The sequence below is a fragment of the Seriola dumerili genome, unplaced genomic scaffold (assembly GCF_002260705.1).
Source record: "Seriola dumerili isolate Sdu_G_001 unplaced genomic scaffold, Sdu_1.0 BDQW01000025.1, whole genome shotgun sequence".
NCBI lineage: Eukaryota > Metazoa > Chordata > Actinopteri > Carangiformes > Carangidae > Seriola > Seriola dumerili.
Window position 1 is genome coordinate 16,313,733 of NW_019174280.1, and position 23,268 is coordinate 16,337,000.

The window sequence follows — 23,268 nt, forward strand, 5'->3', positions numbered from 1 at the left end:
CAGAAAAACCAGCAGCCAATAAATATTTGAAAGACTGACCCACCTTTAAATGCAGGGAACATTGGTGCCATATTGCTCGTGATTAAAGAGTCAGTCTCAGGTCCGTCGACAGTCAGATCTGTAAAAAATGAGAGATGGGAACGTGTCAGCTACTTAAAACACTTATGGCATGTTGCAAAAATCTGATGTTTACGGTGAAAATAAGGAATAAAGCTTTACTGGCTAAAGCTTAACATGTTCGATTCAAAATCTGCTTATTATTTTTTGGATTAATCAATTAATCCCCCCAATCACTTTACAACGAAAAAAACTAAGAAACTCCACAAATTCTCACACTGCAAAAGACTGCTTGGCATTTTTTGCTTAAAAAATATAATAAATGATTAATAAATTGTCATAATACTTGTGAATTAGTTTCATGGTGGTCGACTAACCTGTTAATCGACTAATAATTGGTGCTCTAAGGTCACTGAACTGCACAAGTCACACTTGATCAGAGTGACGATCAAGATAAAATGTCTAATTTTGGTGAGTGTGACTTTAACACTGTTGTAGGGGAGCTTTTACTTCTCTCTTTCACTCTGTCACTTCCTCATGTGGAGCCACCTGCGACCATGACTTCATTAGAAATACAGTGAATCAACAGTGTCTCAATTGGGGGGGGTGGGGGGGTGGGTGGGACATTTTCTCTGTTGCAGCCCTACAGCACGGTTGCATTTTTTACATGAGAATGTGGCTCTGAAAACACGTCAACTTGAATTCAACACCCAGCTGGGGACGAAGAGCTGTGACCCCCACTACCACACACGTACACATGGACACACACACACACACTCACTGGGGGGATGCAGCAGGCCATAGGACAGATAGGAGTTGTTTCTATAGCGAAGACACAGCTGGCTGGCGGCCGGTGGGATGCGGACGTCAGCACGAACACACGCCTCCAACTCTGGGCTCAGAGGTCGGGCTCCAGTCTGAGAGAGAGGATCAGTCAGTGGTGAACAGTGTGGAGTGGGACTTCAGGCCAACTCTCTGGGAGTTGTGTAAGATCACTTGGCTTGATTTGGCTCCGCCTGTGTTTGTGGGTCAGCAAGGGCATCGCATTCTCTGTCTGAAGAGCTCTCTAACAACAATAGTCTCATCTCACTCCCCTCATAAAAGAAAATGTTACATTTTGGGGAATAAATGTGATACTTTTGAATTCAGTAACACTAAGGATGTAATTTGGTACCAATCACAGGGAAAAAATGTGTGTTCTCTCCAGGAGCAGGTGGCGGTGACTGTCACTTGACAAGAGCTTTGGCCATTGTTGTGTTTACAAGACAAGAGGTTATAACATGCCCTCTGAGCAGCGCTACCTCTTCGGGGCAGATTGGAGGCTACAGTGAGTCGCTATCGAAAAGTGACGACACGAACCGCGGCTAGCTGGTTAGCGTGCTAACTTCAGTAGAAGAAAAGACGTGACACAGACAAGATGTAACACTGGCGTTGCTTTCTATTGGCAGCTCTTGGTGAGTAAAAGAATGAAGTTTGATTGGTGAGCAATGTTGTGACTAAGTTAACGACTGGTAAGTTAACAGCTGTTAATGCTATTGCTGGAAACTTAGAAGTAGCTCTTTTAAGGAACATCATTTCACTTGAGCCCTAACATTCACAGACACAGCAGGACAGACAGGACTGAATGATGTAGAGGTTTCTTTGAAGAAATAATTTCTTGGGCTTAAACGAAGATTTTCTTTCAGGGGCAATCATTTATTTTCCCTTTAATTACAACTAATTTATATACAAATTCTCTTTCCAGGAATCTTATTGTGAAATATTGTGAAATTATTTGAAAATTACAGATTGGTACAATAAAAAGTTAAAAAATGTTCTGTCCCTGATTACAGGCAGATAAAATGCAGCATTTAAAGCTATGCACATTTCCAACATCCTGAACAAGACTAGAAAACGCAAGCTTGTTCTGAGGGCAGATGAGCAGCACGGCCTCACGCTTTTCATTGATGAACTTATTTTGTAGCAGGCAGACTAGCTTGAATAGAGATGTTAACTTTGACAAGCTGTGACATGGAAGTTATCTGTGGGTGTGCAAGTGGGATGAGCAGAACACTGTATGTTATAAAACAAAACACAATGTAAACCATGGTTCTTTCAAGCCAAAGTGAATACAGTACAAACCATATTTAGCTTGTACTGTATTTGAATAGAGCTTGAATGAAAATAAATCTACATCCTCACATGCTCTATCATTCTGACAGTAAAGCATAACAGTGTAAGCTCTCCTGGGAATGTATCGCTCTGCCTGAGGTCATGATTTTCACTAAAGTTCAACCACGTAATGAGAAAGACATGAGCCGAGAGGATGAGTAACAGCTGCTTAGAGAAAGGTTTCAGATCCTAAACAACCTCTTACAATCGACTGCCAAACCCAAACCACTGAAGAAATATAGCCTGGAAAACAGGCTATGTTTAGAGATAGAAGACAGCTCCAAGCAGCGGACTCACTCACCAGAGGCTGGATGGTGTACGACACCCAGAGGGGCATGAGGCGGTCTTTGCTGTATCCATTGAGGTAGTCAGAGTGGTGCAGGAGACAAAAGTTGGCGCCTGCTTGGACGACCCGAGGGGTGCCGAAAGGATGGTGGAGGCGACGTAAGCTGACTTTAGCACCTAAAGGGGAAATGTATCACACAAAAGAACGTCACACAAAAGAAAAAAAAAAAAAACATTGTAAATGCAAACGAACAAACAAACCAGCAAACAAAAAGATACTGACTGGAACTGGTCGTTATGAGACGTCTGTACATATCCGTCTCCTGAAAAGAAACACACACTTCTTGTTAATAAAGTTTTAGGCAAAGAAGTACACACAGCCCCTGCTGCCTTTCTTCAAAAGGTTAATGCAATGTTGCTTCTTATTCATGAACCCCCACCTCCACACCTTTGGCAGATATCTAAGCTTAAAAAAAAAACAGACTTTCTCTTCTTTTCTCTCTTCCTGCAGATCACTTCAGGTTCCCATATATTTTTAGGCTGTCCTGCACACGCGGCATGTTTTAGATTTACCCACAGAGTTTCAATGATGTTCTTCCCTCCTAGCGCTGCTCCAAAAGCTTCAGCTTGTGTTGAGTAGTTCACGGTGGATTTTTGGAGGTTTGCTGTTGCAGAAGCCAGACCTTTTTCAGTTTCACTTTCTTCACAGACTGCAGGACATTTGCATCCAGAATCTGCTGATATTTTCTGGAACCCATTCTTCCCTCCCTCTGTGCAATGTTTCCCAGCTGCCACACCACCCCAAAGCTGAATATTTCCACACTCAAGCTTTAACAGTTGGCAAATGACTCTGGCTTATCCAGATGTTGCTCTGCAGACTTCGGATGTTGACTTTTATGATGAGGTTGCAGGTACGGTTTCCTTCTGATGACTCTTCATGGAAATCCATTCAAAAATTGTTGAGACATTTAAACTCCGCAAACCACAAGTGTTAACCTCTTGAAGTCTCAAGGAAATGACCAAAGTTATTAGAGCTCATCCAGTGGGCACCGAGAATGACACTGATCAACGGACACTGACATCCCTAGGCCTGCAACGCTGTTATGGTTAAAAACAAACACATGACCTCAATAGCTTGTTAGCACATACCGCTGCCTTGCTTTGGGACGTACAGGTGCACTGCAGGTCGTCAGTGGGGACGGGGTCACTGGCCTCACAGGGGGTTTCATGGGAGAGCTGCGCTGGGTGAACTGGAGGGTGGACTGGATGCTGCAGGAGGTGGTTCAGACTGCCGTGAGTCCCGTTGTTTGGAGCGGGACGGATACCGAGGAGATCTGGAGGAAGAAGAGAGATTAAAAAAAAGAGGGCATAAATTTCAGAAACTACGAGGGACGGTAGTACAACCTGTCTTACAACGTTTTACAACCTTTCATTGTAGATTTCTGTCAGTTACAACGCTGTTTTATTCACTGGCCTCATCACACAGATACAGAGGTGCAGTTAGGAAAAAGGGAAGGAACAGGCTCAACTGGTGGGCTTTATATCAAGTGTCTTGAAATCCTTTAAGAATCTTTGAGGCGAGCACTCACTCATTTCCTTCTTACGTTTTTCTTTTTTAGTAAATCATTAGTGACAGTTCACTGCACACACACACACACACACACACACACACACACTCTCGTAACATGCTGATGCTTATTTTGCGAGTTTCAATGCAGTTTACTTTTCTTAAATCTGGTTGATATGGCGACCATTTTTTGCTGCAGGCAACAAATGGAAATTTAGTGCAGTTCTGTTCAGCTTTCATGACTGAGAGGAAGACGATGACTAAAACTAGAATTGTGAACAGCAATAGATCTGTTGCTATACACCGTTTTCTGTGTTGCTGGAAAAAAACAAACAGTTTAATTAAACATTCAGTTTCAACTAGAGTCAGAGTCAACTAATACTCTAACAAAGCAACTTACCACACATGACGTTATAAAGTTCAATGTTTTCAAAAGGCGGCACAACAGTTTTGTTTTTAAATCCTGGACCATAGCCGATGAAGATTGCCTGGGAAAATCAAATACACATTAATATACTGACACTCATTTGTGTTTCTGGAGTATTCAAACAACATTGCACAACTTGAAACCTTCATTTAAACTGTAAATAACAAGACGTCAAACACTCAATACCATGATTAGGCCATGTGTAAATATTTGAAGTGAACTAAAGCAGTAAAATGACCCCACGTAACCTTGAAGTTAAGGATTTATATTCTGGGAAAAGTCACTGGTTAGGTGGGACCTGGAGATATTTGCAGGTGTGTAAACTGTCTATTTCAAGCACACTTTGCCTTTCTCCTCTGCTGTTTGTAAAGCAGGCTGATAGCAGTTGGCTTTTCTTGACTCACAGACATTTTTTTTTTTTTACGCCGGCAACCTTGTCAGTTAATTATACCAAGTCAAAGTCCAGTGTGAACCACATCCATAAACATACACAGAAATATTGTAATGACTAACATGAAGGTGGCAGACAGAAACACACAAGCAAACTCAGTCCAAGGCTGAGATTTTGTAGATGTAGACCAACTTAGCACAAGTGTAATTACTGTACTTGGGCAATGTTTTAAAACTAACACAGTATTTAGCTTATTTGAGTAATTTAGATGTGTTGCTCTTATGGTTTCATTTGCAGAACTTAAACAGCAAACACAGAAACTCTTCCCTCAGACTCAGACATTCATTCCTAAATCTAGAGACAAGACCAATCAGCTTATTTTGACACAGATTTTGAAGCTTTCATAAAATTTTACTGCTGCTTCCACAATCTTGTATAAGAGTCAAAGATAAGATATAATCTTAATGAAATCTATAAACTGAGGATTTGTATAGAAAAATGTGAAGAAAATAAAATCTATATAAAATAAACAAAATCTTGTAATGAATAAGATCTTGCATAAAAAAACGAGCAAAACTTTGTCTCAGTGTTTGGCATGTAGTTTTGCCTGATCTGACCAAAGTATAACTGAATCAAAAATCTTTGTTCTTGAGTAAAATATTTTCTTTTTTTCTCTGCCCTCTGTCTGATGGTGTCTTATTTAAGAAGATGATTTGCTTTAAGGTCATTCTGAAGTTTAAGCTGCAACAACATCCTAAACATTAAAGAGTAAAACTGACTTGAATCCGTGGTACAATTCAAATGAAACTAAGTGAATAATAAGTGCTCTTCTTCGTTCCTCAGCTAGCATGAAGCTGACCGTGAGCAAATCCCTTAACCCCACGCGGAGCCTCTGAACGTAGCGGTCGGCAGTAGAGACCTGCTGTTGAGCCTGTGAGCTAAGATATATGAATGACTGCAGTGGTGGGGATGTAAAGGAGAAGGCACTAAATGTACTCACAGACCTTCTCTACATGGAAGCATATCAGTGATTTCACTTTACAAGAATTGAACTTTAACTGAATTTTTGAATAGAATTGAATTTGAATTGAATTTTTGGGACTGGGAGAACGATTCCCCTTTTTTTTTTTCCTTTTTTTGATAGAAAACCTACTGTATGTGCAGCTGCTACAACGTAATCACGCCTTGGGGACTGGCTTACACAACTGGTTCAGAGTTTTCTCCAATATTTGCTTTGTTCTTGTGAAATCCTGGACAGTTCTGCCTCTTCAGCCCGAATTCAAACTAAACAACCCAGAAAAGGAAAATCACAAACAAACCTGTGATGGGGGTGGGGCTGAGTGTGGCAAGTACATTTTGCTTGCCCAAATCAATCACAGGACTCTGGACAGCTGCTTTTCTGATCGGCTGATCAGAAAATGACAGGAGGTAGTTTAGACTGAGGACTACGACTCAACTTGAGGCTGGAAGGTAACACTTTCTTATTGCTTGTATCAGTTATTAATCAATCAATAAAAATATCACAAGTCTTTTTAGGTAACTGATTTATCTGGAAGACCCTCCAGTGGTCTGCTCCGCACTTACTGTTTGGAAGCTAATTAACAATCATTCACAATGTTTTATCAGTTTGAAAATTTAGAAGCGAAGGCTGCCAACGACAGAGTGAGCATTCGTCCAATCAGCTGCCTGAAGGGTTAATCACCATGTAGCCTATTTGAAGTGACATACTGTAAGTCCCACGTAAATGCCTATTGAGCTTTGTCAGACTATAAATGTTTTTTCTGACAGTACTCTTTTTTTTTTTTCCTAAACAGGATACGGTAAAAAGCATTTACTGTTGCCTACAAACACACACATCCTTCCTTTCTCTGACCTGCATGTTGGTGAAGATGTTGAGCCGTGGAATCCCCCTAAACATTTATCTCGATGGAGGATGGCTTATGATGCTTTTTTGCCTTTTTTTTTTTTTTTCCGAACCAGGATATAGTGAAAACGCTTATCATTGCTAACAAACACACACACATCCTTCCTTCCTCTGACCTGCATGTTGGTGAAGACGTTATCTGAGCCGTGAAATCCACCCGTGCAGTACTTGATCTCCCTTCGGTTACTGAGGAAATAAAAATATTTTAGCTGAGGAATCAAAATAAACATAGAGACAAAAAGATGAAGGATGAAAGGTAAAGGAAGCACCACTGTGATAGTTATTGACATGTTTTTCTATCTTATTTTGAATTCTTAACGTTCATCCCAAATTATAATGTCAATTTCAGGGTCAGGCACAGTAACCTGCAGTAAACACGAGTTGTAAGACTGTACAGCTACATTCTATTGTTGATTGCATCTGTTACTTGATGGGCTAAATTGTTCAGTTTGAAGCAATTTTCCTGCAGTTTGAGAAACACGTTCAGTTGCTTTCTTTGCAAGATCAACAACGCCATCACATCTGTACGCTAAATAAGAAGCTATAGCCAGAAGTCAAGATCAGCTTAGCACAAAGATTGTAAGATATGCTAATTACATGCTAGCTGTAGCTTCATATTGAGCACACAATGGTATCGATCTTCTCAATGCTCTCAACCAAAAAATTTCAAACTATTCTTTAAATTCAAATCAATTCAATTAAAGAATACAAAACAAACCAGCTATATTGACATATGGTTATTACAAAGCATTACTGGGAAATAGAGGATATGGTTAATACAGTAGCCAAAACATGGAGAGCTGCTGAGGTTATTTTCAACTTTCCATGCAATTACAGAGCTTGTTTTACTTGCCCATCCCTGCCCAAACATCCTCCATTCGATTATCAAGTATAACATTTGTTTTTGGAAATAAGTGAGTACTACAATAACATAGCTTATTATGTTGGCTGTCGGCTTACTGATCCACAGTGTTGTCTTTTGGCTGACTGTTTTCTGGGTGATCAAATAAAAATATAGCAGATTTCAGGTAAACGCTCAAAAAAAAACAAATCCTGCAAAGTTGAATGGTGGGTCAAATTGGGCCGTGCTAGGGCAGTGACTGTATAGTTGTGACATCACAAAGTTACAGAAGTCCTGATGACTAATTTTATAGCTCAGTCTCTGAATACCGGCTGTGTGTTTTTCCATGGACTGAGCATTTCAATACTTTACTATATTAATATAGAACCTAGACCTGCTTTATCAAAAAAAGCCATGGAAGTTTCACTTTATATAATATGGGACCTTTAAGAGGCTTACAACAATACAAATCCCTGACTCTATTGCATTTAACAAGTTGCCCTCACTTCCATTCTTGCCACTGCTGTGTTAACACAGAGGTGACATAAAGGATAATCCCAGTTTATCACAGCTTTGTCCTTATTTTTGAAGTTATGGATTTGATTTCTATCAGGTATCAAGTTACCTTTGTTTTCTTTTCCAAATGAATTTGGCTCAGGCAGGGTTTGTTATAAAGAAGTGATGTTACTACACTGTTGGATCTCAGCACTTCTTTTGGTAAATTTGATTTCTCACTACCAATAGGAATGATGGCAAAACTACACAAACACACTGTTTAAACCTGCAGCTGCAATGAACCAGAATTATGGTTTAAAAAAGAAGTAAACTGGTCCTTCACTTACAGTGCTGCCTGCCAGCCCAGCTTCATGTAGAGATGTCCTCTCTCTATGCGTTTGTTGCTGGCAAAGTGCATCCTTTTGGGGAGGTTTTCTTTGAGGTACGGCCTCATTGGCTGGTTAGGGGCCCTGCACTTCAGAACAGACACAGAAGAGGAGAATCAACACACCGCAGAGCGAGGAATGGGGTTGTTTGATGTGAAGCTAAGTAGGCAGATAATTTTTCATTCTTCTTATCAATACAAGAGTCGCATTTCGAATACTTCGCATACCGACAGGTTCTTCACCAGGCCATCGTAGTCGACTGAGGAAAGAAACACAGGACGGGATTAGCCACGCTGGTTACAAACAAACTGACACTGAGTGATGCTGCATCTTCTGGGAGGGCTGGGTGTTAACAACAGGAACTCACAGGAGAAGAAATCCTCTGGGAGGCGAGCGGGTCTGATGCGAGCTGCTGGGCCTTGGATGACAGTGAAGGCGTCAGTCTTTTCCTGGTAGGTGTCCACATACGCTGCCTTTTCACAGGAAGCCTCCTCCATGCCTGTTAAACAAGAAAATATTCATTTGTCCATTGTTTATTTTCATAAATGGAGAGAATTTGTATTTGAATTTGAAAATGTGATAGCATGAAAAAATGTGGAGTTTGTGCACCATTAGTGATGATGATTAGTGACCATGACTCTTTGTGAATGATTTTTCATGTCTTTGTTCCATGGTGATGTTGCTTAACTTCTTTCCCTGAAGCGTTATAAAGGTTAATCTTCTTAGAAATGCGCCTGAAGATGTGAGCACTTATGCTTTCATATCCACTTTCCCAACCCTTGAAATTTACATCACATGTAAAGCTAGAGTTGTACAATTATATTTAGTGTAACATTTTTCTTCATTGCCTTGTGTGTGACATGAACTCTGATGAATCCTCCTTTCAGCTGCAGACAAATAACTGGCATAGAACGTCAAAATCTCGTCCTGGAAATGATGATGATGATGTCTTTGATGAGGAGAACTGGGCCACTCCCATTTTCTCCCCTGCCTTGATCTTAAATATAGCAAATTACAAGCCTAAACATCGGGTCTCCAGATGTCCATCGGGTCTACAGAAGCCTCTGCACAAAATGTCCTCTTAACACACAACTGAGAACAGTTTTTTTTCCCCCACCAATTTACTTCCTGATAACAGACTCGTTTTTTCATCAGATTACGCTCTGGCATGGTCCGGCAGTTTCCCCTGCAACAGGTGCAGTGACTCAACCAAGTTAAACATTTGAAGCTGACACTAAGCCTACAAAGTCCCCTCAGCAGCTCCAAAACGATGCTGTGTCTTGCTCGTGTGATACTACAGAGATTTAGGAAGGAGACACCATGTTTGTTCTTAAGCCAATAAACAGCTTTTAATGGAATCCAAAGAAAGGAGAAAAATAATACTCTTTGTATTGCTTAAAAGTCAAAATTTCTTTTTAATTCTACTGTTTAAAGTTGTGTAAACTGTTATTATTGATTATTTGGCTCATTTCTATTGTAAAATCTACTGTAGACTGTATCACAGTCTGTGTGTGTGGTTGTCTCACCGTGGTCAGATACGATCATCAGGTTGACACAGTGGTGCAGGTTTCTCTCTGTCAGGCCATCCATCAGCTTGCCCAGAATCTTGTCCACGTTCTCCAAGGCCCAAACAACCTGACACAACACAACAGCAGTTAAAGTTAATGTGTCACTGCGGCACGAAAACAATGTTCATGAATACTGTACATCTATCATGTAAGAACACCTTGCTTCAGCAAAGAAATAATTAGTAAAATAATGTGAACTAGAATGGCTTTGTCAGCACTGATGTTGTTAAACAGCCTTTGCTTTAAAATGAAAAAAAAAACTGTTATTTATTACAAAATGCTCAAACTGCCACTCAATATCAACTGTAATCATTACATTACAGAGATTATCCATTTGTGTCATATTTTTAAGATCAACTTCTCTCAAATTTGAAGATTTCCAACTTTCTTTTCTTTGTCTTGTTTGACAGTAAACTGAAGATCTTTGTGTTTCGTTACTGGTGGACAAACTAAAAAAAGCAATCTGAAGATGTCACCTCCCAAATTAAAACAGTCCAACCTACCGAAAGTAATCAAAAGAATAGTCAATAATGAAAATCATATTTAGCTGCAGCCCTAGTCATATATCGCACAGCTCCATAAGCAGAATTTCACTTTGATATAACAATCCTAACTCAAGAGTCTTGACTTAACTAGACCCTCACTTGTTCTGTCTGCTCTTGTGCTCTTTTAGGTAATGAACAATTTGACACTATTAATTTAGCTTATGTATGCTACTAGCTTACAGTTTCAGGTTTACTGTTCAGCCAGTGACTAACCTGTTTGCTTCCTGGTCCGTAACGATGTCCTGATGAGTCAGGTTCATCCAGGTACAAAGTGTAGAAGTCGGGTCTAAAATCACAGAGGGAACAGTTGAGTGTGATGTTCAGTACTTTTTGATGGTGACTCACAACATGTTCTTTTGAATGATAAAACATTATAATTAAAAAAAAAAAACTGTAATACCTTTCTCCCTGAGGTAAACTGAGCCATTCAAACACCTTCGACACTCTGTTCTCAAATAAAATGTTCCTGTGAAACAAAAACAAGCACCATGTGAGTTACACCACCGTATTATGCCATAAAAATTCTCGTCATGAATTTAAAAGTATGTAACGTAACGGCATCGTTCTTACTTGTCATACATCATGTAGAAATTAGGGTAGGTGCCATTGATTTTTACGTCTGAGCCCGGCCAGAAAAAGGTTCCTGTTTTCAGTTTGTGACGCATGGCAGTGATCCAGATCTGAGGAGAGGAGAGGAGAGGAGAGAAAGGAGAGAAAGGAAAGAAAAGGAAAGGGAAGGGAAAGAAAAGCAAGATTAGGAAAATGAAATGGTAGAAAAGGGAAGGGAAGGAGGTGAGAGTGTCATCTTTCAGCTCATGATTAATTCAGGCAGAGTAAACTGTAGCAGAGTAATAGCTCACTCATTTGCCACAGCGTTTAGTCCATTAGTAGAAAAGTGTGATCCATCACAGCCGAGTCAAGTCTGATGGAAATCTAACTGCTTATTTTTATGTGAAGTCGATACCTATTAAACCGATCAGATGTGTTTTATTTATGCAGCAGGCATACAAGCATATTTTGGTAGATGCACTTAGTTGTATTGGATGAAATGTCATTACGAAGGAATTACATTTCTGCAGAATAAATCACTCAGTCGGCATCATCTATTTCTCCTTCCCTCATAGACCGCTGCATGGTGTATTTTCAAGAGGAGCAGTCTGTCACGAAGTTGAAGAATGACATTTTAGAGGCCTCCCATTTAGACGGAAACCACAAAGCGTCTAAACAAGCACGACCTCGCAGCCCTCACAAGCTGTCAATTGCAACACAAGCACAATCCATAATTATATCAAGAAGCTCATTACGGGGAGATATTTCTTACACAGGATCAGGGTGTGTTAACTTTTACAAGCTGAAAGTGGCTCCGACTCTCAGATGTGTGGGGAAAAATGTTATGAAATGATTTCTCTGAACTGTCCCGCTGTGGCCCTCCTCAACGACGACTGCATTCTGCCGACACGATCCAAAGTGTTTTTATTAGGTCTTGATTTTGGGGCGTTGTATCTTTACAAGATTAATTCTTGCTCAACAGCAATAACAATGTTGTCGTTGCACAGATTCACTTACTGGCTCTCCTTGGTACCATTTTTCGTTGAATTTCTCATCAGTTTTCAAGCTGAAGAGAGCGTTTCGGGTCACATCGTACATCTTGTTGTCCACAATGCCGTGAGACTCGGGATAAAGACCCTGTAGGAATCAAGAGGTAAAACAAACACACGGTCGAGGTGAGATGCTTTGGTGCGAGGCTGCAGGGATTTACAGTGCTTACCTCCTCTCTTCGATCTTCCTAGCCTAAATATTACTGGTAACCATAACAGTTTATTTTAATTGCAGGGTCTGTTTTCAACCAACAGAAGGGAAATCCACTTTGTAAGCCCCCACCCTCCCCTCCTCCCCCAGTTCTGATGTGGTTCAATTCACAAGCACATGTAAGTGATTAGGCCTCAATGAAGAGACACTGGCTTCACAATCACATGGAAAAGCCTCCACATGTAGAAGTTCACCAGTGAACTGTCGTCTGATAACAGCAGTGGTGGAAAGAAGTAATTACATTTACACAGTAAAATATTTTTTTGACGTGTTTTTACTTGAATATTGTATTTGTAACTTCACCGTATGTATTTCACAGCTTTGGTTAATAGTAAACTTTTTAGGGTAGTTTGAAAAAAAAAACCAAACATATTATTAGAAATATACATTTGCTTCACAGAACTTTGTTTTTCTTCTCTCTCACCTTGTTAAAGCTCTAAAATGTGACTTTTGCACATTAAAATGTCAAAAGACAAGCCCTGTGTTATATATTTTGTATTTACATTATTCCATATGTTTCCATTAATTTTCAAACCTAGAGAAATCCTTCATTTTAATCATTGTAACGGTCTTTTTTCATTTGGTCAGCTGTCAGTGGCGTCATATCCCCTTCGTGCACGCCTCGGTCAGTCATGCCAGTTTTAAGCCACATTCTTGTGATACACTTTTTAGATCTTAGTCATTTCTGACGCTATATTTTAACTGGATGAAGGATTTTAGTCATGAGACGTCTGGATCACAAGTCAGAGAAACAAGCTGAGCAAACTTTGGCAGGAACTTGGCTCCCAGGCCCTACACGACCTGATTTATTTGTTCTGGAGAGGAGGAGACCTCTGATAATACAGCTCCTGGTAAAAACCCCCTGAACGACACTGAAGGAATCCTCGCTGGGAGTTTCTGACTGCAATGATGGCAACAGTGGTGAAGACAACAACTGCCACCGTATGTCCTGACGTCACTTACTCCGTATTTTGTTATTGTTTTGTTTTTGAGAGTGTCCTTAACAGCAGAAGTGACATATTAAGCATTTAATAATCTCACTCAGATTTATTTTGTGGTTCTTTGGAGGGAGCCAAAGCTCAAGATTAAAAACAAAGTAGGACTAATTTCAGAGTATTTAGCAGCAGCTCCATGAAAGATTTTCCTTCTTAACTTTTCAGATGGCTTCTACAGAGAAAAAAAAATCATCCAATATTTCACAAAAAGGAGATTAGATTTGAGTCCGAAAATTAATACAAATTTGTCAAACAGAACTTTGTTTTGTCATCTCACATTTATCTCGTGACCCTCTGAGGGGGCCTGAGCCCCAACATGGGAATCAATGGACAAATCTACTCAACTGTATATAAAGAAGTTAAAATTAGCTCCAACTCAACCAACTCCAACAGTACATGTCATTTTATATATAAATGTAATATATAATGTATATCAGCCGTGGGGGCCACTTTTCTACAGAATGAATGCTTTGACTTGTGTATTTTTACATTGTGGTATTGGTACCAGCACAATGAGTTGCTCTTCCACCGCTAGCAAAACAAGTCAGACAGTCTGGCAATTCGTATCCTATAAATCAACTTCTGGCTCTGTCAACAGACCAGAAGAAACTTACAGTCACAATGCTGTAGTGGTTCGGGAAGGTCTTTGTGGGATAAACAGGCCTCATGTATGGTGTTGTTGTTCCAGCATTTCCTGCAACACAGTAACCTTCAGTCACACCAGGATGCCTTGTAAAACCGTAAAGAGCTGCGGAGTCAACGGTGCCGGCGACTTACGTAGCTTGTTGATGATAGGAATGTGGCTGCCGTGATCTTTCAGATACTCCGCTCTGAAGCCGTCCAAGGACACCAGGATGAGAGGGGACCTGGAGAAACTGGGCAGGAAGACAGAGAGGAAGTGTGATGCTTTGAGGGGGACAGCGAGGTGCGTCTGTGAGCGGAGGATTACTCAGCAGGAGACACCGCTATCTCTGGCACCAGCAGCATGGAGGTCATTTTGTACAGCAGGTCTGTGTGTAAGTGAATACAAAGCAGCTCTTTGTCTGAGCCTGAAAGAGGAGAAATGAAATCAAAAACAGAGACCACACAGACGCACAGAGGAGGAGAAGAGGAAGAGAAATGTGACTCTGCTGATGACGAATCAAAGACTCAGACAGTTCTGGCAGCATCAGCAGATTTCTTTGTTACCTGAAGTGAAACACATACCCAGTCCTTTCAGTGGGAGTATTAAACTAATCATATTTGTTCCACCACCCTCTTCATGCAAGAGCTACAGGCTTGCAACACTACCATTATTTTATACAGTTATTTATACGGTATCATAGCAACATATCGTAGGGATCAAACCTCAGTATTTTTTCAATTGTATCCAAAGCTGACACTGAGCGCTCGGTCATATTCTAACACTTTGATCAGATTACATATACTGTCAGGTCAGATATTTCCTAAACTAAACCACTACAGCATAACTCGTCTTTAACTTTAGACTATATATTTATTGCTTTTTTAATACAGAAGCACTGAGCAGTCAGGCATATTGTGCTGAATGAAAACTTTCCCCAAACTAAGAAAGTAGAGAGAAGAAAGTTTTGCCATGGTATCAGTGCTGAAACTCAGGAATCGTATCAGCACCACTACGTAAAACTGTCAAACAACACCCGGCCCTAAAGAACCAACAGCTAAAGTAGATTTTTTTTGGTCATTTGAGGGCAGCAGAACAAGCTGTAAAACACAAACACTCATATGTTAAAACCTTAGTTGTTATGGCTGATGCGTTAGCAAACAGTTGCCTATTCACACTTTCAGCAGACACAAACTAACATTAGCATTCTTGCTTCAGGCCGACATTCACTCTCTTCAAACTCTGTATTGGGTTTAACCAACTTCTGAGAAGAATATGTGACTCTTAAGCAGCTAAATGCTCCACCATGTTCACCAGCTGGTTGCTATGCTGCCACGTGCAGCTTTAATGAAGTCGAATAACTGAATTCAACTGAATTAACAGTAAAGGCTTTCATCAGGAAATTGAGAGGGCAATTCCATTTTCCATTTGTTTTTACTTTTACTAGCTCTCCTTTTTGTGTTTTCATTTAAAATTAATGTGACACTTGGTCCTTGCAAAATAATCTGTATTTTTAAGAATTTAACATTTAAAAAAACTTTTGCAATCACCATTTTCCAGAAAATAGGCTTCTTTGCACGTAGAGCCCAAACCACAATTTTAAATTAAAGTGTGGTTTTCCAACAGTAACATTATAAACAAACCCAAAAGAATGAATGACTTTTTATATATCAAAATACAGACAACATTCATTTCTCTAAATACATTTTCAAAACAAAAATAGCTTCATTTGGAGCCACAGGTTTTCTTTTCCATAGACTAATAAGTGTGTCTGGGGTTACTCCCCTACCAAAGCAGAAACACACACACGCACATATGACCACACACACACACACACACACACACACACACACACACACACCCACTCACCCACACGTGCCTGATTACTCAGAGTTATTAGCCCATTTTCCATAGAGACAGTTACTTTTGTTCCACAAACCAACCACATCGTAAAAACACAAGACTCATCTGTTTGGGTTGTTTTTACATTTCTAAAAAAAAACTAAGATAAAGAGACTCGACTGCCAGACTGTGACAAAAAAAAAAAAGTCTGTATTTTTCTCTGTAGTCACAGTTTTATTTCCACTAAGAACTGCCTACTGGCAATCATGTCCCAACTCAGGATAACTGTGGGCGACACAGCTGAATAGCTTCATTCTGAGGGCTAAAACATGCAGAATGTTATCACACAAAGAGGAGGACGGGAGCTGATGTAATCCAAACTAGGCCGATTGAGATGTGAGCTATTATTTTCTTTTAAAACCACATTGAAGTTCACATTACAACAGTGAAACAAGAGTATTGTATTACCCAGGCGGACACTGTGGCTGTTGAGTTTCCTCAGCCACTTCCTCCAGCCAGTTCTTCCCCTCTGCAGGAAAACAGGAGTGTTGTCAGTGAAAAAAGGTACATTAATAATACGATTTTCAGAGATGATATGACTTTAAGACACAATAATGATGTCAGCAAACACCAAAAATCAAAGGAACCAGCATTATTTTGGAACATAAAGTGTTAGAACTGTGCTTAGAAACACTTGAGGTGAAAGCGGTCGCGTGTAGTGATGAACCAGTTAAGAATTATCACGGGAATCTGCAGCTCCCCTCGGCTTTGTTGGAGCTTTGCAGTCAGTTTCAGCTCATTGTTTAGCTGTCATCCTGCAACACCTGCTCTCGTGGTTTTGTATTTGCCCGCAAGACGGCAGCTGTTTCAAGGGAAAAAGCCCAAAAGTCACACTGTACACGACCTACTCAGCACCAAACAGCAGACAGACGCTGCTTCATCAGGACTGTGTGAGTGTGGTTGGATAAGGTTTCAATTCTGGCAACATAACCAGGCAACTCCGCAGCTGTGACACACGTTTTGATTTAAATATTGCTCCGCTTTCATTGTGAGTGTGTGCAAAAAAAAGTGGTGCAAACAAAAAAAACAAAATATATATGACACCGCCTTTTATCAAACAGAGAAAAATCAAGGACTGAAATAAAAAATACAGAAATCACCTAACACTGGTCTCCCTTTGACAGAAAATCACATGTTGGGACCCCAAGGTAAAAGGGTTGTCACGGCCTTTAGTGTCAAAATAAATGGGATTGTTAAGTGATCTGACTGGCATAAAACAGGATGTGAAAGTTTAGAAATGTGCAGCAAGGCGTCATCCACATATCCACAGGATGACAAAAGACAGAAGGAGGCTGAAAGTTTCCGGTGTTTCCTGGCCAGTGAGCACAACTCTGTGAACCTCATGTCATGGGTATTTTGCATAAAGGCACAAATGGATAACAGCACAGAAAGATTCCATGAACAAATAAAAAAACACTCAACCATCAAATTCTTACACCAGATTTTGTGCTGGACAGCATGTGTCCACACACAATAGAAAACATCTGGAGTTTGTTCTCATGGAAACAAAGTAGGAAGAGAAAAAAACAAACAGTTCTATCATTTAACTTGTGACCACCTCATATTTACATGTTAAGGCCATACATGAACTCTAAACAAGGAACATCACTCCCCCAGACTCATTTCATTTGCTAAATCTGAGACAGTGAAAGTGAAATAAAGAGGACAACGGTATCCCACACAACATGTGCAGATTTTTAAAACCTACGTTAATTGAGGTTTTGGTCAAATGGGGTCAATGCAATAAACTAACATTTGTTACAGTGAACAGCAAAACAGTTGCACTATTCACACATACTGCAGACACAGAGGATTGCTTTTCTAACTGGCAAATCTCAGTCCACCACCTCCAGAGGGAAATATCTATTTATAATAATATTTAGCAGCTAAATGCTCCACTTTGTTCACAAGCTTCACCAATTTTGGCGCACTGACACATAATCTTGCTGGCCGTCAGCCAACACTGACGAATAACAGCCAGAATCAGCCCATATGTGGAAGCAGCGTTCGACAATCATGGTGTGTATGTGGGTCAGACTGCCTGACATATAGGTGTTTGTTGGGCCAAAAGAAACACAGATATGTGGCCAGAATAATTTTGCTATCTGGGTTGGTGCTGGGTAAATAGTGTACAGTAGGTTCATCTGAGCTTTTCCACTGAAAACCGCCGCCTGCTGCTGCTGGAAATGACGATGATGGTGATGAGAGCGGAGAGAGTGAAATGAAACAGTAAAGCTGCAGGGCTGAAAGAACAAAATTAGTTAAAAGACACTATAACACCTTGTAGAGCTGAAGATTGCACAGTCAGGTGATAACTCTCTGTAGGTTCATCACTCCCAGTGACCACACTCCATATTGTCTATTGCTGCTCTTGGAGGATTTTGAGCAAACTTCGTCTTGCGCAAGGACTTTCCCACGGACAAGGTAACTCCAAACAAGAAGCTTTGGGCCACCTCTTTCGCTTTTCAAGCTACTGCCGTCCCAACACATCAGTCAAGTCTGCTGCCGGCTGGATACATGACAGAGGGAGTCTTAGCATGTTGGTGAGAAAGCCCCTCCTCACTGCCTCTCGAGGCCAGGCAGCTGCGGTTTGGACCGAACACGGGGATGCTCCGTCTCAGGAGACAAGTTGCTGTGGTCTGTAATCCACGGGAAAACCCGCTCTCAGCATTTTACTCTACACACTGTCAGCCTCTAGGAAGAAGTCGAGCCCTTGGGTTATTTTTATTTCTTTTTATCTGTTTCCAAAGACCTCACCAACAAAGCAGCATTATGAAAGATGTAGAAGTTCTGCCAGAGCTGCATAGATGTGAATAACGCCAAGACTGGGTGAGTGAAATCTCGAAATTTATTCTTCCCATATGGCTTTCATGTTAGCTGGGGAGGGAATATAAGTTAAAGGGGAAATGCCACAGCAGAGAGAGAGAGAGAGAGAGAGAGAGAGAGAGAGAGAGAGAGAGAGAGCACCCCACCCAGGCTGGGGACAGCTGCCCACACTCACCACGGCTGCCACCGAAATGGAAGAGGGGTGTTTTGGCATGGCGGTTTGCAACAAAGCGCACACTGACGCCACTGCCCACGTCTAACCAGAGGGAATCTATAGCTGCATGAAATATGCCAACCCCGGGTGAACATTCCTGTCTCACTCGAATGTGTGTTTATGACATGTTTTGTAACCGTGGGCAAAGAAAAGGACGTATCGCACCACCCTGAGAGAAACATATCCTCTCAACAAATCGTATGCAGTCTCAGAAATTAACATACACCTCTCTGTCTCACTTTCACTCTCACTTCTTCCTCTAGAAGCTGCTCGGTAACTTGAGTCTCCTTCACCGCTACTCTGAACGCTCCCACTTTAGAGTTTCTGAAGAGGCTGCAGTGGGACGTTAGCAGGCTCTACATTAGTTACACGTAGACTTCCTGGGAGTCCAAACAGCAGGTTTTGTAGCCACACAGTAGCAGTTTGCAGGCTTGTTTGTTCCTCGGCCCACTGGCGATGTGCAGTGTGTATTTTCACCAGCCTTTACTGAATAAGTGCTCTAAAATGTAATCTGAGATGGTTATTTCTGTCCGTCCCTCGCTGCTGCAGCCAAAGTATCTTGATTCTCTGTCAACAGTATGTTCAGGAGTGAAATCCATGCCTCACGAAAACTAAAATCAGAAAAACAGTAAGTGGTGTCTCTTACATTTATACGTTGAGCGAAACGATGTGCAGCTGGCTATTTTGACATCTGTGCACGGACTGTTGCATCACAATTTCTCTTTCCTTCACATATCATATACAGGCACTACACAGAGTTTTCAACTTAAAGCGCCTGTTTGTATATTTTGTATGTGACTATCTGTCAAGTTTGATGCCATTATTTTTTTCTTCCTGGAACTGAATATAATATATTGAAAATAGAGCAAAGGGAAAATTTAAAATACTACTTTACAGATTTTAGAATATGGACATAATACTCAACTTGACATTTATTGAGGGGTATTTTATGCTTTAAAAGGTACCCTGTGGACACTAGTAGCGCAATAATGGAGCAGTGTTTTTAAGAGTGGGTCACCAAGTATCTTGAGCATGTCAACAAGGACGCATATGCAAGCTGGTGACAGATGATGCACAGTCCTGCTGATGGTTTCACACTGTCCCACAGAGCAGCTGACAGACAAACAGCGATGTAAACATGACTCTGTTTGTACCTTTAATTAGTTAGTTAATAGTAGAGAGGTGACATGAAACAAGGGGAGAGAGGTGGAGAAAGGCCTCCAGCCGGGCCTGTCTGGATTACATGGTCAGCGTCTACTTCCCCAGAACAGTGGGGCGCTTTAATACTGTTGTATTCTTCATTGATATCTAATTTATTTTATATAGAATGGCGGCCTAATTCAAATGAGCACCCACTTTGAGCTGGTGGAGACTGTGGTGATTGACAGATACAAGGTGTCAAAACATGCAGAAACAAACTGTGTAGTTAAATTAAGACAGAAAGAAATAATGAACTGTATCTATGTAGGTTCAATAACAGATGCCCACCTGTCCCATCACTGCGGTTTCTCACAGATAACGCCACAGCCAGGATGACCCCCAGCAGGCACAGCAGAACCTAAAGTCCAGAGACCAAATGTCAGGATATGTTTGTTTTTTCATAAAAAGTTACTGAACATAAATCACACACAACAAACATGACTTAAGATGTAGAGACTAATGCTCCAAATGACGACCGAAAGTGAACAGAAAAGAATGAAATCTCAACATGTTGATATAGTGGTGAAAATGTCATTTAATTTGAAGCTTAATCTACTGGCTCTCCAGACATATTTTAGTGTCAGCTACACGCCTTTGTGACCATAATATAAACATACTGCTACAGACTTCTGGCTCCTTGAGAGAAGACGTAAATCAGGACATTCGGCAGAACTATAAGTTTCTTTAATCATACAGACAAACAGAATGTGTGCTGTAACTACACAGAGAAAGACTCTTTTTCTTCCATGCTAGCAGCTTTGGCTCTATGGATGGTAATGTTGGTTTGTAGGTCCAGACTGAACATCCGTGCTCCCCAGAGGTTGAATCCAAATAACTTTGATGATCCCCTGTCTTTTCCCCTGGCAACAGCATGAGGTTGATATGATTGGTTTTTGGTGAAGTGTCTTGACAACTATTGGATGGACTGCCGTGAAATTTGGTAAAGATATCACTGGTGCCACCACCAGCAGGTCAATGTTTTCACTAATCCACTAAAGTATTTACTGGATGGATTGTTACTGGATGGATTGAATCAAAATGCTGTACAGACATCCATGATCCAGAGAGAATGAACTGTAATGATTTCGGTGATCCCTGACTGCCACCACGAGGTTGGCACTTTGCCATGAAAGACATTCATGTTCCCCTCAGGATGAATTGCAGTAACTCAAAATCTTTCTTTAATACTTTGGTTTATGACCAAAATACCTGAAAAACTAATGACAGCCCCATCAGCATTCAGCTCAAAGCACCGCTGTGCCTAAGTAAAGCCTCACAGAGCTACTACCCTGGCTGACGACTCTCAGTCTTGTCATTTTGTTTATTCATCCAGCCTTTGATCTACTCATTCATTCTTATTTTTTTTGCTGAGACTTTAATCTTTATTGAAGATAGGATCAAGGTCTTGCAGTGCTGAGCAACGGGGGCCTGTTATTCATACTTTAAACCTGACTCTAATCATTTCCACCTTCCCTCATATACCATCACCAACTGTCCAAATGTTGATCTTGGCCCTCTGAAATTGAAAAGTAAAACGAGGAGGGAGGCCTAGTTTCTCATTTATCTGCTGCTCCTATCTATCATATTATATCAAATGATGGGGGTGAGGGGTTTGTAATTAGAGGGGCGTTTTCAAGGAAATCTGAATAGAGCTGGGCGATGTGGCTAAAAATGTCATCACAATAAAAATGTTCAGATCAGTCGATATCCATAATTATCAGGATAAATGTCAGATCATTATTTCTTTCAAGTTTAAAGGCAGATTTTTGCTCCTTAGTGAAAGTTGAAAAAACTGACAGTTAACTGTGGTTATAAACTTTTTTTTTTTTTGTTAAGAACATGACAAACTCTGGCCAGAACATGTCGCAAATCTGAGGTAGGACATTCAGAAAAATTATAATGATAAAATCTAATCTAAGTAATCTGAAACCTAACTTGAGCAATGCATATCTCCATTCCTACGACGTGATTGGCTGTTTGTGATTTCATTTCTGCGCATGCTATCTAAGCATGGAAATGAATCACATCGAACATTTATTTACCACTTACCGAGGGAAATTATATCGGGATAATTCTCGTTATCGTTTTATATCGTCCAGCCCTAAATCTAAAACCAGTTTATTGAGAGATGAGGTTGTTCAGTAGTCTAATCACCACTGTTTATTTTGAAGCCCCCACTACACCCGCACCAGGCCTGCAGTGGTTATCATGGCTGTTTAATTATAATGGCGTTTGAGAGCTGGTTTGAAACCTTGATTTAAAAGTGTGCTCCCTGTTTTAAACATTCGGTAGTCCTCAAAAACTCAGTGGTTTTCAAAGGTTTTGGCTTGTGACACCTCACCTTTGTCACAGTTTATATAAGATAGATTCTATTTATCCTTTAAACCATATTGCGACGCCTCATCTGGTGACCACTTGCCGCCAGACTCACCACATGACACTGACATTCACCACTGAAAGCAATCATTTAAGAGCGAGCCTAAAAAATTTAAAAAAAAAACAAAACATTAACTTACTCTGCATTGTTTTCTTCTTTGTTTTTAGCCTCCTGCTTTTGGGAGAACCCCGTTTCCTCACACAGGTCATAAGATATTAATCTTATCCATCTGTTAGCAAGTCACAGGAACCATTAAAGTTTCATCTTATTTATCTTTTCTGTCGTTATCTTATCTTCCTGCCAGTAGTGAAATACATCAGTTTTCAAAAAAGTTTTTTAATGATTTGAATGAATTCTATTTGACAGATTTATAATAAATCTGAATAATAAACATAAATCTAACAAAAACTTATTTAAAGGAAGCTTTTTAAACATGTTGATATAGACAGGGGGAAAAATGAAGACGTTGGTGTTTTGAGACAAATAAGATGCTCTGACTCAGCACTAGTTTAGATAATTTCCATGCTGTAGTCAATCATGCCCTCTAATTATTCCCAACTAGAAAGCTGTAGTACTGTGCAGTTAAGTTTCAAAAGCACTGGGAAATGTGGGCATCATCCGCCATAAGTCATCCATTTAGTGTGATTCACATACGCAACACTTGGAATTCCTAGACGGGTATGAAA

At 40.4% G+C, this 23,268-nt stretch overlaps 1 protein-coding gene and 1 long non-coding RNA gene across 2 annotated transcripts in view; one reads left to right on the forward strand and one right to left on the reverse strand.

Annotated features, from left to right (window-relative positions):
• Positions 1-23,268, reverse strand: part of LOC111216326 (ectonucleotide pyrophosphatase/phosphodiesterase family member 1-like) — a 30,534-nt gene that overhangs the window by 4,425 nt on the left and 2,841 nt on the right. The window contains exons 2-20 of the mRNA XM_022737826.1: positions 20,494-20,563; positions 16,374-16,434; positions 14,219-14,316; positions 14,056-14,135; positions 12,204-12,323; positions 11,208-11,317; positions 11,038-11,103; positions 10,851-10,923; positions 10,051-10,159; positions 8,892-9,023; positions 8,752-8,783; positions 8,486-8,613; positions 6,919-6,988; positions 4,461-4,548; positions 3,643-3,827; positions 2,777-2,816; positions 2,510-2,670; positions 839-974; positions 44-118 (exon numbers count right to left, since the gene is read on the reverse strand). Of these exons, the coding sequence (XP_022593547.1) occupies positions 44-118; positions 839-974; positions 2,510-2,670; positions 2,777-2,816; positions 3,643-3,827; positions 4,461-4,548; positions 6,919-6,988; positions 8,486-8,613; positions 8,752-8,783; positions 8,892-9,023; positions 10,051-10,159; positions 10,851-10,923; positions 11,038-11,103; positions 11,208-11,317; positions 12,204-12,323; positions 14,056-14,135; positions 14,219-14,316; positions 16,374-16,434; positions 20,494-20,563 (1,834 nt within the window). The remainder of the gene's footprint in view (positions 1-43; positions 119-838; positions 975-2,509; positions 2,671-2,776; positions 2,817-3,642; positions 3,828-4,460; positions 4,549-6,918; positions 6,989-8,485; positions 8,614-8,751; positions 8,784-8,891; positions 9,024-10,050; positions 10,160-10,850; positions 10,924-11,037; positions 11,104-11,207; positions 11,318-12,203; positions 12,324-14,055; positions 14,136-14,218; positions 14,317-16,373; positions 16,435-20,493; positions 20,564-23,268) is intronic.
• Positions 6,202-8,835, forward strand: LOC111216328. Its single transcript, XR_002664905.1, has 4 exons — positions 6,202-6,348; positions 6,505-6,607; positions 6,693-6,698; positions 8,758-8,835. It is a non-coding gene; the product is annotated as an uncharacterized LOC111216328 (long non-coding RNA).